We start from the raw sequence: 17,261 nt of genomic DNA on the forward strand, positions 1-17,261 counted from the left end.
CTTTTGATGATTTTTTGAAAATAAGTTTACCCGAATCATTTTTAGGCATGCTCTAATAGAATTTTATTGCAATGTCATCTTCAACATCATTCTTGCCTCTATTCCATACGAAAGCTAAACTTTATCGTTCATTTACACAATCAATAACTGGCATAAACCAAATTTCTCTTGCCTACACAATTTACAAACAAAAATTCAAGAACAAAAGGCATCTTACATTCCCAAATATTTACATAGAAACTGTTTTCTGTGTATTTTTTTTTTTTTCTTTTGTCTTTCCAGGAGTATAAGATTTATCGGAGTATCAGCGCGGTCTGATGGTGGGAACAACGCCACTGACAAGATGACTTCCTGAAACATATGACGAAATATATGAGTCCCTGCTTGAGTAGGCCAACGAAGATGATGATGCTGATTCATCAAAAAATTTGGATGTAGATTCTGACGATCCAGATTCGATTTCCGGCATCATTTTGAGTATGTTTTCTAGATCCCTGACCACATCCAACATTGATGGCCGTACTTCTGGCTTGTCCTGGCAGCACCTGAGGGCTAAGTCTATGAACCTTTCGACGCATTCAGAAGGGTAAGAACCCATTCTGCTATCTATAAGTGAGAACATTGTGCCCGACTGACGAGTTAAATTCACCTAAAATCAAAGATTTTCAAATCCTTAATACTCATTTTCGTTTTTCCAACATTCAACAACAAAATACTTGTAGATATGGGGGCTAAGGTTCTAAAAGCAGCAGGTGAAGAAATAACATTACTGTCTTGGCACATTAAATTGATCTCAAATTGATTACTTCTCGTGGATATACATACCTCACGGACAATATTTTTTCCACGCGATATTGGTTGCATACCCGTCAAAATCTCCAAAAATACAACCCCAAGGCTATAAACATCACTTTTATCTGTCAACTTTTGGGTCAAGAAGTATTCAGGATCAACGTAACCCTGCATGTGCAATCGGGCATTAATAAGCTTTGCTGTTGAATTTCTACCAGTATATTACTGACTTCCTCCATTTGCCATACAAGATTGGCTCAAATATAGGTACTTTCTTACAATTTATTTTTCCATAGTTTCCATAGTGTATGTTTAAGAGAGCTAAGACTTACAGGTGTTCCCTTCACAATTGTGGATATATGATTAGGCAAAGTCCCTTCATCATCCAGCACTGGTGCAAGCCGTGAGAGTCCAAAATCCGCAACTTTGGCAGTAAGTTGGGGGTCCAGAAGTATGTTGCTGGCTTTGATATCGCGGTGGAATACAGGAGGGTGAGCCTCAGTGTGGAGGTAAAGAATACCTTTGGCTGAACCCAATGCAATATGTAACCTCAGACCAAAGTTTAGACTTTCCTTCGATTTAGCTGTCAAATCCGAGAATCCATATACTTAGAACTTAGGAAAGAGTGTTGAATAGAAAATTGACATTAGGAAAGAGTGTTCAATAGAGAATTAACACCACGAAACTCACACACACCAAGATGTTTTATTAGTAGATAGTGTATTTTAGAAATTGTTGGAGGGCACCCACAAAGCATAGTAGTGGTATTTCTTCAGTAAAAAGATACTGAAAATTTAGTTTATGGTCAGAAAAAGTAAAAGAAGAATTATTTTATTCCAATTGAACTTTTAAATCAAATAAAATACACCAAGCTGCATGGCAGTACCTAACGACAAAATACATCAATAATTTACTTTTCATCTAAATAAATAAATAATCTTTTAGAAACAGTAAGGTGAAGTTTCAGCCCCCTCACCCCGCAACCCCAAAAATAGTAACAAATAAAAATAAATAAAATGAAAACAGAACTGCGCCATGGAACAGTAGTAGTAAGAATGATAAATCTCGAAAAATCCATACCAGAAAGCCAGTCTTGCAAGGTGCCATTACGCATGAACTCATAAACCAGCATCTGCATATGTGCCAAGGACACTCTCAGACTGAAATTTTTTACAATGGAATTGATCCTCTTACATCTAAACACTCACTACATCACACCCATTTATTGTCTAGGGCAGTGAACATTTATGTGAACTTCATTCTTCAAAGCATGCATAAGAAAGTAGTAAGTTTTGCCCAACTTTAAGCATACCATGATTGAAATGATTGAAATAGAAAAACTTCATTTCAGGGCACCACCCAACCTGACATACCTGCTCTCCTTCTTCATCGCAGTATCCAACCAATGAAACCAGATTTTTGTGATGCAACCTTGACAACATTTCTATCTCTGTCAAGAATTCCTTTTCACCCTGTAAGGATCCTTCTCTTGCACGCTTTATGGCCACAACACTACTGTCGGATAAAATTCCTTTATAAACCTTCCCATAACCTCCTTGGCCAACTAAACTAGAGCTGTTAAAATCTTGAGTTGCCAATGCCATTTCTTTGAAAGTGAAGCTTTTCACTCCATCAATTTTTATAGGAAGCTTTGAGGCTGCAAAGAGTAACAAGGACTTCATACTATTTTCCTCAGAAAGTCAGACATGATATATTTGACAGAAAAAACTAAATTTCATAAAAATGTTCTTTAAGTACTTACATAAACGTTTCCTTGACAGTGTATGCTGGTATCTAGCAAGTCTTCTTGCAATCAAAAGTGTGGCTACTGCAGAGATAATAGCAGCACAGGCGATGGCCGCTAATATAACAGCTATTAAAGTGCCCTTGCTTATACTTTTTCCTTGAGTCTCAAGATTCACTGTAGCAATAAAAATCATATGAGGTTATAAAACCAAGATTAAACTGACTATGAAAGTAAGTTCAATTACTATCACTTTAACATTCTAGATATATATTGTGGGATTAATGGAAGACAATATTCCCTAAAAAGACCCAAATTCCCATGCCTACAAATGAATGAATGAATTATCATTTATGAACTTATTTTTAGTTATTTATTATTATTATTGGTAACACAGAATCAACCCCCAGTCACTTTGGGCTCTCGGATGGTTTGCAAACCACGTGCATCATTTAAACTCAGGCCTTACCTTTAGTAGGACTTGAACCAGAAGCTTAAGGGGTACCCCCAAAGACATTACCAGCCGAGCCGCCTGTGCGGGGCTCACTTATGAACTTATTTTAGAAACTACATGTCATTTAGAAAGTCAGGGCATCACCTCACCAACACAACCACGTCTCATTTCATTTGCATTGGGACATGCCAGTTGCTATATTTGGGTTGCCAAGCACTTTTTAAGTCTGCAACTAGGCATGCCACATTTTGCAGAGTGATAGTGTGAGAGCAAAGAAATACCATGTCACTTCAGCAAGTGATTTTGGACCACTGGTTTGTAGAGTTTGCCAAGCATTTAACTTCTGACTTACTGACAATCATTTTATAGGTTTATAGATTTCACATTTAATTTTTAAATGTGAGTTTTCTTCTTTCATTTGTCTGCTTAAATTTGGTGATGAATTTAGTTCCATTTTTCTTTTTAATGCTTTTGAAAACTAGTGATTAACAAGTGAAGCACTCCACGCTTTTGGATAAATATTCTTCTTACTTCATAATGATTCACTTTATCAATTGCCTATAATAATTTTACCACGATCTAAGCGCATAAGTTTTGCATATAAACTAGTCAGGCATGAATAATTGAACATATTAAGGTGGATCATCACTTCAGTAAAGAGAAAGCTCAAGATATAATGATTATACCCATTTCACCAGGGAAGGAGATCAGCTTGCAGATGTTCTCACCAAAGAAACACACAATGGTTTCTATCATAGTGTATCGTCAAGTTGGATGTGTGTGTGATATACATGAACCATCCTCCCAAGGAAGCTTAGTTTACCATGTAGGAGCACTTTGGGAAATTGACTCTCATTTGTCATATTTGTGTGCGCGCTTGTGGTACTTATTACACATTCTTAGCCTTTCCCACTTAGCTTCCTAACTTCACTTCTTCTTTTTGTATTTATTAGATTAATATTGTAATCAGTTATACCAAGCTAATTCAAGTAGTTAGATACATTATTCCTTCTCTAAATGTGCCTGAAAATCCAGCACTATCTAAACATCATTAGATTAGTACTTTTCCTGGATTTAACAATTGTTTTGGTCTGTTCTCAAGAGGTGCAGGACTTCCAAAATTTCAACTGAACTGTACATAAAATGTTTGCCAAAAGTCCAGTTTGTTGCTATCTAATTATAACTGGTATATTCATTATCATGTACTCCCTCTGTCCCCAAAAGAGACATTTTTTTGGGACAGGGGGAGTATGTCAAGCAAATCAACAAACATGTTAGTTGGCAGCTCAGTCTACGGCCATATTTTCTGCCAAATCATTCTGACAATTGAAGCGGAAAAATTGTAATTCAGAATGAATATTCTTGTTATTAAAACTTTAACACCCTCCCTCATTCCGACCCCGCTAGCACGCGGAAAGGAATGGGCCCAACAATGTATATCAATCTCTTAACACTTGAAACTTTAATTTGAGATAGAAGAAGATGAAGAATTGAATACTTACCATACGAGTAAGGTCCCAGGAGAGTGAAGTTGAGAAGCTCATAAGGTCCAAAAAAGTCAGAAGGAGGAAATTGCCAAGATGTGTATATGCCTCTAATACGCAGAATCTCACTTTTGTTGAACAATCTACTTGAGTGATCATTACTGACCATAGGAAAAAGCTTCAAATACATCCTCAGACGTCGTTCCTCCCAGGCATATGATTCAATAGATAGTTGATAACGGTCCAAGTTAAGCGAACATGTCACATACATCTCAAATAAGTCAGCATATGGAGGAAAATAAGAGAAACTCGGACTCTTCAGCCTATATCCAATTCTAAGGGGTGATGCACAAAAGCATGGCACAGGGGATGATGGAACATATTCAAAATAATTATCAACAGGACATGCTTGAATAGGACAAGTCAGGTTTGAATCAGTTGACTTTTCAAGAATGTCACCCCCTCCAGCATCAGATCCACAGAATTTGCGTGTGATTTTTGAGTTTGCATTGCTGCAGATAGGATTGCCTTGTAGCCTGAAGGATATAGCTGCTAAATTGATGAGAATGATGAAAGCAAAACAAAACATGGTAAAGGTACTGTAAGTGAAAAAAGTATTACTATCTGCTAATTAATTTCATTAGAACCATATAAAAAAATAACAAGAAAGTGAAATAAGTGATAAAAAATCATATGAATATCTGATCTCAAAACCTAAAGATTCATAAGCACAGTGATACATTTAAACAATGAAATCGACAATCGACAATTTTAACTACAATAAGACAAAAAAATTCTTAGTTGAGTACACCTGAATGGGTAATAAAGAAGAGTTCAATCTCCACTTGTAATTTGAATGCTACAGCAAATTAGCTGCTCTATCACCACAACCACAAAAAAAAAAAAAAAAAATTACGTGCACTTGATATTTACTGTTTTCTGAAACAAAGGATAAACAAAATATAAAGCCTAAAAAACACACACACAAAAAAAAGAAAAAAAAGAAAAAAAGAAAAGAAAAAAAGAAAGAATATTGTGAGAGTTGATGTAAAACTGATAGTATATATACATAAGATTGCATCAAATGATTCAAATATATATACATACATAAATATAACACAGATGCCCCAGTAATTATCGTCTTGAATTGTGAAACAAATATATATATTCTTTTGAATTAGAAAGTCTACAATATATTGAAGCCTATCTTTACTAGGAAGCTATCATAATGGGATATCGTTAGATTGTGGTATATATGACAAGATTCTTTCCAAATAAAATGATAAGTGCTAGAAAATAGAAACAAAAAAGTGACTCATGAAACCTTACATAACTTGGGGAAAATTCTTTCACTTGGAAACTGGATAGTCAAGGGCACATTTGCCATCTTTATCAAATCTGGGAGTCATGCAACCTGAGCTCATTGTGGAATGGTTGCATATATATATATATATATTGGTAATGGTGGCATACTTGCAATAGACCAAGTTGCACATAAATTTTAGAATATACTTGCAGTAGAACAAAGTGCACATAAATTGCTTTATTTTTATTTTTATTTATAAGTACACATAAATTTCTAATATTCTAGAACATATAATGTGGTTCACTCAAATTTTAGATGGCACAACATGTGATGTTCAGTAAAACCTAAATCATAATATTGCACCAAATAGGAAGTATTATTGTAAATAAATAGAAAGGGGAAGAAGAAGGAAGCACACCTTAAGGTGACATTTGCTGGAGGATTAAGATCTCCTAAAATGTTTGAAAATGAATTATTCCGAAGATCACTGCATTCACGAAGTGCATGAAAGGTAAATTAGCAAGACAGCCATTTCACATAAAGCCAAATATATTCTCCATGAAAAGTAAAACTATTTTATTTCAGAGAATAACAATTGTTTTCTTCTTTGAGGTCTTACAGTAAAAGTCTAGCGGTTCCACTGAAGGACATGTTCTGCCAGATGTTTGTGGGGACAGAACCAATCAAAAGATTATTCTGAAGTGATCTGTAATAAACAGTCATTTACAGCATCTTATCAAATACGAACCAGAATGGTATTCCAAATTACTGAAACTGCTATCACTATCTATGCAGTTCAAAAGCACATACAATGTTCAAGAGCGTTAAATTTAAACTATTCCATAACTTGTTACCATGTAATTTTAACTGCATAATAGGAAAAGAATTCTGCAAAGAAGCATGAAGATTCTCACAGTTTCTGGAGAGAAGGAAGATCTGAGAAACTTTCGGGAATAGATCCATTAAGATGGTTATTTGACAGATCTCTGCATAAGTCAAGAAAGTAAAATGTTACATATAGCATTTGATATTTTATTTTCAAAAAATTGAAGCAACAAGAAGAGAAATAGTAATGCCTAGAAATAGCTACAAATGAGTATCTATTTATACAGTCAACAACTGGAAAATCTATGAGCCCATTAACATACATAGTTGTCATATTATTGGAAAGCTTATTTGATGGTATGGATCCAGTGAGTTGATTCTGGCTGAGATCTCTGTATCAATAATCCATAACCAGTTAGATGCAGTATCATCCAAAGAAGATAATGGAATTAATGCACTGAACTGACAAGAGTATATGCTGCCTTCGGAAAATAATATTAGAAAACTCAAATGGATGCCGAACAATGCTCAAACCTACATATAGCTAAGATTTGCTATACTGCTGAGATCAGGTACAGCTCCGTGCAAGCTGCAATTTCTAAGACTTCTGCCAAATCAAAAAGAGAAAGAAATAGCATAAGCACTCCTTTTTTGGATAGACTATAGTAAAACACAGAGTTTACACTTTACATCTTCTCTATTTTGCATAATTACACTTTGAATAGACATCAAAGTAAAGTATACTAATCCAGATGGACAAACTTCTATTTTATCCTTTTGTAGTTTTCCATTTTAAACCCTAAAAATGCTGCAACTTTGTTTCGTGTTTCTGTAGTGATTTCCAAATGATTTAAAAGTTTAGCAAACCGACTCATACCCCTTCCATGTAACTGTCAACAATAGCAGAGATAAGGAGAAACATAAATATAGCTAAGAACAAGCTTATGCCACCTGGGTAAGAATGGTTAAGTGTTTTTTTTTTTTTTTCGGTGAATAAGAATGGTTACATTTTGCCTAAGCCATTTCATTTTGGAAACACCCAAACCATGAAACAAGAATCAATCTTAGTTTCATACAATTATTTAAGGTATGAAGTTTCATGAATCTTCGTGTTCTTGTTTCATTTTCCCTTTCCAATTTGATATAGAGTATGCCGAAGATGTCTTTTTTTCTTTCTCTACAGTCACCTGAACATCCTAAGAAATCCAAGTCAAGCACCTTCAGTGGGATCCCCACCCCCCCACACAAACCCATTAGTCAGCTTGTGGGTGCGTTTTGCCTTGTTGATTGAGTCTTTAATTTGGATTTTGTGTGCTGCTTAAAATTTTGGTTTACAGGTAGCTTCTTAAGTTCTGACTGGTGGTTTTTGTCTAAGCACGTTATTTTAAAAGTCAATAGTTTTTAAGTGAGTCACGTTATTACTGAAGGACAATTTTGTCACTTTAACCTTTCTCTTTTGCCAGACAAATAAATTGTTTTCGGTTTAGAAATAGATAAAGAACGACCCGTTCCCCTTATCAAGGGGCCTGGATCCCAAAACAATAAAAAAGCAAAAGAAAAAACAACTGAATTCAAAAGTATCATATGGTTACGAGTTCCTCCAGAGTTTGTACACATTAACATGCAAGTAGAGCAGCAAAAGAGAAGCAACTCACAGTATTAGTAAAGAAGCTTATTTCACTGGTTGCCCAGCAGACTTTAACCCTATACTAGTATGTTTTGTTATGACCCGCCCACACCGTGCAAATATTTTCCGTTTTGCATTCTCTCCTCTGGTGCTCATGGTTTTCCTCTCCCCCTAGGAGATGTGGGACGTCACAGGTATCGATTCTACTATCAACATTATGAACAAATTTTATTTCACTTAAAATACTACTCCATCATGCCACCCTATTAAACCTGGTCGATTACTTGGTAGCATTAAGCGTTGGAATATGATCTGCCCTGAAATATTGGAGAATTTAAACTGCGGTCTAATGATGTCCATCAGCAGGTTGACCGCAAATTCTTCTCAGATCATAAATCTAATACATGAGAGTTGAGAGAGCATGTATGCATGACAAAAGATGGATTGGGCACTAGGAAAATTTTTAATCACCAATGCATATAGATCCTCAAAGACCTTACAAGATCAGGTATCAAATTGTATAAATCCAAATATGATGCTCCTGCAATGTGAACATCTTTTTCTAATGTTTCAAGCTGGTTCATGGGATCTGAACTGATGTCTGCTCCATGATGGACCCAAGTTACCATAAGCCCCAAATGCAAGTCACAATGCACAAAATAAATAAAAAATTTATATTATCCGAACTAATTTATCAAATTATCAAAAGTACAACCAAGCTTTTAACTTGCTAATTTTCAAAATGACTTAAGATACCTGTGCCTGATATTAATGCATATTTCTTCATTGATAAGAATGTAAAAAGAATTATAAAAAAAAAAAAAAAAACAGAGACCCTTTAAATAGCACTTACAATTTTACTAATCTGGACAGCTTTCCATAAGAAGATGGAATCTCCGCCTCACTGAAATTGTTGTTATCTAGTTGACTGCAAGAAGAAAAGAGAAAAGTGTTAACACAAACTAATTGTAAAGTTATAACTCTGGAAATAATGCTGGCCAGAGGATAGGAGCAGTGTATGGACATGAAAAAGACCTCCATGAAACCACTTGCCCCAAATTGGAATATGAAACAGGCCACTAGGAAATAACTCTGAGAATTGATTAAGTCAAACATAGGTACGTGGTATTAATGTTCATATAACACAATAGCAACATGCGACACACTGAGGCCGACAACCCAGGGATGGGGACATTTCAAGTGAAAATTTAACTAAGCCAAAAAATCTCCATTTAAAGCCATATAAGCCTGACAACTATATGAAAAATTACCATCAAGAATGTGCAACGACAACCTAAAAAGAAACTGACCAGAGGACTCATTCCCACCCCCACGCATTGGATTCTGTTGCATTGTGGTCACTCATTAAATCATACTTACTAATTTTTGTCACAACTTCACTCATTGTAACACATACCTTGTGAAAACTAACTTTTCAAAATTGAAAACCACTACTCTGTTTTGATTCAAAGGTGCAGTAGTTGGGGTTCATTTCTCCTCTTTTTCATTTAAGAGTGAAGCGAACAAAGGAGGATTGAGAGAGATGAGATTAGGAGAGAACTTGGGAACAATAAGCTCACGAAAGGACTGGAGCAGGATCTCAAGGCCAAAGAAGAACTGGCCTCTCACGTCACCATGGAACAGAATTTATACACCCTGACACGTACAATTGCAAGGAATATTTATGTGACCACACATGCATGTGCCAGGTGTCCTCATCATCTTGGGGGTATCCCCACAGCTAGGATCTCGGATCACCCATTGTTGTGGGTACTCATGCTCACCCCACTCTTAGTTCAGATATGAACCTTGCCCATAGGATTTGATTCAATTCGAATATGGACCCTAATATTAAAGATGGATCCAGATCTGGATTCACATGAATCCACTCCATTTCAAGCTCTACTGGGCAATGAGTTAAATAAATTACATTCAAACAACATTTTTAATTTCTCAATGTCATATACTAATTTAAAATTACAAAATCGCATTTAATAACTTAGTAAATGGTTTATTACTAATAGTCGATAGACTCGCTCCATTTGGGTAAATGAATGGATTCAAATAAAATATTGTTTATTCAACATGAACCCTGAAACTCAAGAGAACTGCAATCCTTCTGTAGTCAAATCCTTGAAGACATGAATTTCAAAATAACTCCTTCCACATTGTAATTTGGAATATATACATATAAAGCTCTCAAATCTATATACCTATAATATTAAAACTTGAAGTTAAATTACTCACTCTAGGTGTATGCTATATCGTTCAAATGAATGAACATAAATCCATTCATATCAAATCCTTTGATCCAAGAGGAGCCTGAATGGCTAACATTCTATAGTGTACCTAAATTTACTGCATCAATATAAAGATAATTATATGATGGAAAGTAAAAATAAAAACATTATTCAAACTATTTTTTTTAAATTGGTAAAACCATATATTGGAAGCTCCAAGAAAGACTCACAATGGCCTTTGGTATTAATTTCAACATTAATTGTGTGTTAGATTTAAATAAAAAATCTTAAAAATTACAAATATATATATATATATATTTATATATATATATTTTATCAAAGACGTTACATTTAGTGTGAAAGGTACGACTATGAAAAGAGGAAGCCAATCTACCAACCCTTTCACAAAGTATTCAACCAAGTTCAATAGCTACCAAATGGGACCCCATCACATCAATGAGTTATAAAATATCATATTACTTATAAGTAATACCAATCAACAGCTGTGTTGTTGAATCATGGATCTTTGTATTTCGAGAGGAAAAGGAATAAAGATGATAGGAAAGCTCTCAATTCAAACTAGAAACTCAAATTTCAATTTCATTTTTAAGCTTTGGAGGCCAGATCTTGTGAGTATGAACAGGTTGAGTGAGTGTGTCTGAGTTGTTACTTGTTAGGGTAAGAAAAGTGAAAGAATGAAAACAAATTGGAATTTTCATACCACACCCTGTAACGGCTGTTACGGCTCTGTAAATGCTGTTGCATAACTGTTACGGTCTATTAAGGCACCGTAATGACTGCTCTGCACCATTAGGGGCTATTAGAACTGTGAAAATTGTCACAGTTGAGTTGATTAATAAAGGATTTAAAATTTTGATTTCTCAAGTTGCCCCTAAATAGTTGGGAAAAAGGCTTTGTTGACTTGCATGTTGAGCTTAGATGTAGCATGCAATTCAATTTTATCGATGAGGCAATCACAACTTCTGCACAACATTGAAAATCTTGAATTGTGCAGAAATTTTAAATCATCACAACTAAGTTAGATGTCCAATTCAGTAAGCATCATCAGTAGCCTCTTCGGCCCTAGGGGGATTTTAGACCTTTACCGTAAACATCACCATCCAACAGCTCAAACTACGGAGTTCTGAAACACTAAAAAGGAGGACCTCCTTTTTAGCTTGTTAATCTTCCGTAGACGTTTATGAATATGCCGTTCCCCCAACTGGGGCCATTTAATGGGTTCGCGCATAAGGTATTAATATATCTGTTAATCTTTATTGCTTGAGGTGGAAGTGGCCCTTTAAGGAGAGAAATCGAGGCGAGACTCGTAGTCAGCTAGTGCGTTTCTTCTTATTGATAGAGCTTTTCTGTCTGCGCCGCTCATAGACCTCAAACTACATTTGGTAAAAAGGCCCCGGTATCTCAGGTTTAAGGAACCCATACTGTCTTGATAGAGTGAAAACCAAAAAGGAGAGATGAGGCAGCCCCAGAGAACCATAAAACAACATGCCTACTTGTTTTCTTTCTTCCCAGTAGCCTCTTATTTTGAAAAGTGGCATTTAAAATAATATAGGAAGTAAAAACCTAGATCTTATGAAAACATGAAACCTGTGTAACTTGTCATTTTAAAAGCATAATGCTTTATACCATAAACTTAAAAATATTTGTTGCTAATAATTCATAAAAAATAATCCGCCATCCTTGTGAAGCAAAATGGATAGAACAACTATATTTCAACAATTAAAACCATATGAGAAGGGAAACAAGTTAATCACAAGCCATCTAAAGATGCATGGTGGAGCAACTTACAGTATACGCAAGTCTGGAAAATTTGATAACTCTGGCGGAAGAGACCCAGATAAGTTATTATTATCCAAAAGCCTGTAAATTTTGTGCAATTGATATCAGACCCACTATAACATATCCACAAATTTCAAAATGAAACAATTACCAATATAATTATACAATTTGGTGACAGAGAGAAGAATCTGCTATGTTAACTCACAAGTGAAGAAGACTGGATAAATTTGAAAGCTCAGAAGGAATTTGTCCACTAATCGAGTTATTGTTCATGTGGCTGCAGAAGGAACATACATGCAGATAAATTACAAGGAAGTAATCTGAAGTCCCTATCAATGCAGAGTGACTCATAGCATGAAGATCCACTTACAGATGTCTCAAACTGTTCAAATTTGAAAATGATTTTGGTATTGGCCCCGATAACTTGTTCAGGTCTACTTGGAATCTATTTAAACTTGAAAGGTAACCAAGCTCATCAGGTAAAGAACCAGAAAATTTGTTCCCATTCAAGAGCCTGCGTAAACAGAATAAGAAGGTTAAATTAACAAGAAACACCTTGTGTAGATATTTCAAAAAATGAAGTATTCCTTTTTATGTAATTAACCATTATTCGAGTTAAATTTGGACCATGACTATGGATGAATTTCAGGTTGATGAATTAAATTCTGCCAGAAAAAAACCTAAAACTATGCAGGCCTATTTGTCAACTCTCAGAAGTTCCTCAAAGATGATCAAGTTAGGTTTTAGGCCTTAACTAATTGGTTATAGCATTAGTCAGTCACGTGTCATCTTTATAGAGCAAGGTCAATAGAAGTTAGGTTTCTACATGTCACTCTTTTATGAGAAAAAAGAGGGTGAGCCTTGGTGCACGGTAAGGTTGCTCCATTGTGACCTAGAGGTCATGGGTCGCAACAAGTAAACAGCCCTTCCACATGTGGAGGCAAGGATGCGTACACCTGACCCTCCCCAGACCCCGCAATGGAGCCTCGTGCACTAGGTTTGCCCCTTTTTTTTTCATTTTATGAGAAAAAACAAAACAAAAAGTGGTAGTTAATAGTACTGCACTTAAAGTACTGAAGTAGAAGCAGGAGACAATATGACATAGTTTCCAAGAACTATGATTATGTGGAGTTAACTTACAGGAGTTTCAAAGATGAAATATTTCCTATCTCCTTTGGTATGCTTCCAGTCAAATTATTCCACATGAAATCTCTTCCCAAAGAAAAAAGAGAAGCATCAGCATCACTGAAAGAATATTATAGAAAAGTTTGCAGTGATAATGTAATGTTTCGAGTTTTATAAATTTAATGTTTTGTTACAACTCACAGTATTAGAAGCTGAGTTAGTTGGCCAAGTTCAGGTGCCAAACTTCCTGATAGATTCATATTCAGTAGCTGCCTGCACCAAAAAATAGGAGAGACAATCGTGGCATTATCCATAAACCAAATATATATATATATATAAGAAACTGTCTAAAATTCAAGGCACTATAGCTTAGATTTAGCAATGCGATGATCTTCTGTTGTGTTAATAACAAAAAGAAGTGACGCCATATTGGCAACAAAAGAGCAAAGTAATTGAATCTTTTTGTATCTTAGTTCCTACAGTCCTAGATGAGCCAAATACAATGAATCAAATTTATTCAAGACGAGATCAGTGGGAGAAAAGAAGTTGCATAAAAAAAACATACAGCTCCCGGATGTGCAAGTACGCATCAGTCCCAATTTTATCAAAGCATAAAACTCCTGTCCAGTTTGATGTACATGGATCCCTTTTTTTCCAATTCTTAAGATGGTTCATAGGATCAAGTAAACTTCTCTTCACAGCTCGCAATGCATTGACTGCAAATGAACACAAATTATTGGTTATTCTCATGCAAGACATTGCTAACAATGAAGTTTACGAACTGGCACAATAGTACATTCTTTCTAACTCAAGTTATGCATCAGATTGAGCCATGTGGCAAGCCCCATAACTCTTAAGATAGTTCACCATTCTATAACCCATTACATATATAACAAAAACACACACACACAATTACAGACAACAAACAATTAAATGCATCATTAGTTCTTTGGCAATCAGTATAAATTTTTTTTTTAAAGAGAGAGAGAGAGAGAGTAGAATACAGTTCCTATATTAGCACAATAAGTGATAAAATGCTAGATTAGATGAAATTAAATTATTGATTGTATGGAAATCAATGGAGGTGGAATGCAGAAGTTGAAGGCTGGAGTCCAGATTACTGTGCACTTGAACAGTTCCTATATTGGCTTTCTTGAGTTGTAGCAACCTCACCAAAACATCTCTCCTCGCAGATGGACCATTTATTATTGCAAACATCATCTCAACTTAACCATATTGGTGCTACCTCCAATTGGCCACATATATTTAAGTTTATTCTGTCAATGTTGAGCTAAACAAATTCGCCTTAGCTATGCCCTTCATTGGCAATATTACTTACTTCACGCTTGCAAAAACAGAACCAAAATTATTTGGGTTGAAGAAGGCCGGATCTTGAACTAGGCATAGTTACTAGGGTTGTCTTTTTAGGAAATTTTAGGTCTACAACCGGATCAGGTTGGTTATTCAGGTTGGTTCGATTTGGGGGTTCCCATGGATCCAAGTTTGTTATGATTTTTAGGCAACTGTTGCGTTTATGTACTTTCTAAACCAAATCAAACGGCAACATATGCACATACCCTAAAATATGTAATGAGGCTAATGAGCACCTAAAATAACATCCAAAAGAACAATATTCTAAATCGTAGAGTTATATCAACTTCCACTGCAAAAAATTTTAAAGAGGGAAAGACTAAATAAAACATATTATTACTAAAATGAAAATACCACCTAAAACACTAAGGTCCAAATTCCAATAAAATATAATAACAAACAAAAATCGCAAGAAAATTTAGCATTAGTGTTTTGTGAACAGTGAGAACATGAAAGCAAAATTTGTCTAGTGCAGTAAGATTAGTAGAAGAAACACTTGTGCACAATAGAAACTTGCTCCAACAAAAATGATGTCAAATTTCTAGGAAATATAATAATGTTCACCTTCAGAGGGAGCAGTAATTTGTGCCATTGCAAGGAGAAGAAAGCAAGAAAATGAGATGGCGAAAACACATCCACGAACTCTCCATTCCATCATCCCCGAGCCTTAGAAATCATATGAGCAAAAGAAATAATATCAAGTTGTAAAGTATGAATTGACAAGCACTTCAAATTCAAAAACTGAAAATATAAATAAAAATAAAAATTCAGGGCCTGATGGCCAGGGTAAAAAATCATCGCAAGTAGATTAATGTCCTTTAAACTAATACATATGTATTCTCCCCAAATAGTAGTATACAACTATACATACATATATGTGTACCCATACATACACAGAATCAACAGATAATTGTCACCTACAAGTTCGTCTATGCTTCTTTTGATAACTGAGAAAAGGGAGTGGAAAAGAGCACAAAAAGTTGTACAGGGTATATTTTCCAAGGTTGTATATGCTCAAGCAAAATTAATCGGCTATGTTGAGCTGAGTACCATTTATAATCAGCAGAGTGAGAATGTATCAAGTTTTCTTTGTTTTTCCTCCGTTTTCTCAGCAATCAAACAGAGGGTTGAATTACATAGCAATCAGTATAACCTTCTTAATACTAAAAAAAGCAAAATTCAAAGACAAGGAAATTGAAGATAATAAAAATTAAAAGTTGTAATGTAAATCCTAAAAAAATCTTACCTGAGATCTGAGTTGACTCAAATATTCAACAAAATGTATTGAACAACCTTGAGATTTGTATAATAAATTAGAGTGAGGGGGGCGATTTTGGACTTTTCCCCGAGAAAACGATCCCTGAGATGGCATTGTCGTCACAGTTGGTTGATCCACTACAGTTATATATATATTATGTATACAGAGAGATTTCAGTTTATTTGTTGGAGTTAATTTAAATGGTTGTCTACGTCTGGGGATTAAAATGCTCTTGTCGATTTTGCCGATGGCGTGTCCAAAATGTTGACTTTGATGCATCGCAGCAAGGGCGTTGACTTGTCGTCTTGTACGTTCTTAGATTTTTTTAAACATATATATACAAGTTGAAGCCCCGCCCCCCTTGGAGCTCAAGTTGGCAAAATGGAGGGATCCAATATCACCTTTTTAAAAACTTCCACTGTTGCTGTTTATGCTGATTCGGGTCGGCTGATATTGGACAAATTTGAGAATTAATTATTATTTTTTTTTTTTCCTGACAAATTCGAAAAGATAAAGCACACGTGTTGGAAAAGGATGGTGACGACATAATACAGATATTGAGTACTTGGAATCTGTTAAAATACATTTATTATGATGTTAGAGAGAACCCACTTGACAGTGATAACAACATTGTAGACTACGAAAAATCAAATGAACCTTCAATACCATGATACAAGAGTGGGACAATTGCTGGGGCAATGAATTTAATGTAAATGTAGACTCTGTTGTCCCAACACTACCATGAACCGTTAATGTGGGATTTGCAGGGCCATTAATTACACACATTGAAAACTATAGACAAAAAAATAACAACCAAGGAGATCATTTCATTATCTTTTAACAATGAAAGGTGTTAACCAGAGTCACATGCGATTGTTAGTCCAATCACAATCTTGATTGATGGACACATATAATTGTGTATCTTAGCATCTAATTACTTTTATTGTCAATTTTTCTAGGAAATGTCGCTAGGATTGATGGACACGTATACTTGCGTGTCTTAACACCTAATTACTTCTATTGTCAATTTTTCTAAAAAATGTTGTTAGTGTGTATAATTACTCTTTTATCGTATTACCATTCTAACACAAAAATCAAATCTCCCTCTCTAGATTTCTCTTTCTACCATGGAGATCACTAATCAACCAGTGAAAGAAGACCAAACACTAGTGTCGCAGAACATGCTAAGGCCTTGTGAGACCAGCAATCAACTCTTTTGATGGATTTTCAGATTC

At 35.2% G+C, this 17,261-nt stretch overlaps 1 protein-coding gene across 3 annotated transcripts; it reads right to left on the minus strand.

Moving 5' to 3' along the window:
* Positions 1-61: 61 nt before the first annotated feature.
* On the minus strand, positions 62-16,152 carry LOC132285432 (probable LRR receptor-like serine/threonine-protein kinase At1g06840). 3 transcript variants are annotated; one of them, XM_059787625.1, is made up of 21 exons: positions 16,015-16,152; positions 15,333-15,434; positions 13,963-14,113; positions 13,599-13,670; positions 13,413-13,484; positions 12,643-12,786; positions 12,478-12,549; positions 12,282-12,353; positions 9,086-9,160; positions 7,144-7,212; positions 6,929-6,997; positions 6,695-6,766; positions 6,400-6,486; positions 6,199-6,267; positions 4,493-5,010; positions 2,555-2,713; positions 2,166-2,449; positions 1,873-1,924; positions 1,125-1,375; positions 826-960; positions 62-649 (listed from the first exon to the last, which is right to left on the minus strand). In XM_059787625.1, exons 2-21 carry the CDS (start codon positions 15,424-15,426, stop codon positions 305-307), a joined length of 2,862 nt encoding a protein of 953 aa, XP_059643608.1. In that variant the 5' UTR covers positions 15,427-15,434; positions 16,015-16,152; the 3' UTR covers positions 62-304. The 3 variants fall into 3 exon arrangements, with proteins under 3 accessions (XP_059643608.1, XP_059643609.1, XP_059643610.1); XM_059787626.1 differs by lacking the exon at positions 16,015-16,152 and adding an exon at positions 15,819-15,954; XM_059787627.1 differs by lacking the exon at positions 16,015-16,152 and adding an exon at positions 15,690-15,812.
* Positions 16,153-17,261: the final 1,109 nt, after the last annotated feature.

This window comes from Cornus florida, unplaced genomic scaffold (genome assembly GCF_030987335.1).
Source record: "Cornus florida cultivar Cherokee Brave unplaced genomic scaffold, ASM3098733v1 CherokeeBrave_3.0.0_Hap2_Chr11, whole genome shotgun sequence".
In the NCBI taxonomy this organism is placed as follows: domain Eukaryota; kingdom Viridiplantae; phylum Streptophyta; class Magnoliopsida; order Cornales; family Cornaceae; genus Cornus; species Cornus florida.

What these genes read in the sequence shown, in the direction of transcription:
- LOC132285432 (XM_059787625.1), bottom strand. Translation starts at nt 15,426, where the DNA reads ATGATGGAATGGAGAGTTCGTGGATGTGTTTTCGCCATCTCATTTTCT. An exon ending in ATTTCATCTTTGAAACTCCT is followed by an intron (nt 12,787 to 13,412) that starts GTAAGTTAACTC and finishes CTGTTTACGCAG; the next exon opens with GCTCTTGAATGGGAACAAAT. An exon ending in GGAACCGCTAGACTTTTACT is followed by an intron (nt 6,268 to 6,399) that starts GTAAGACCTCAA and finishes TCGTGAATGCAG; the next exon opens with TGATCTTCGGAATAATTCAT.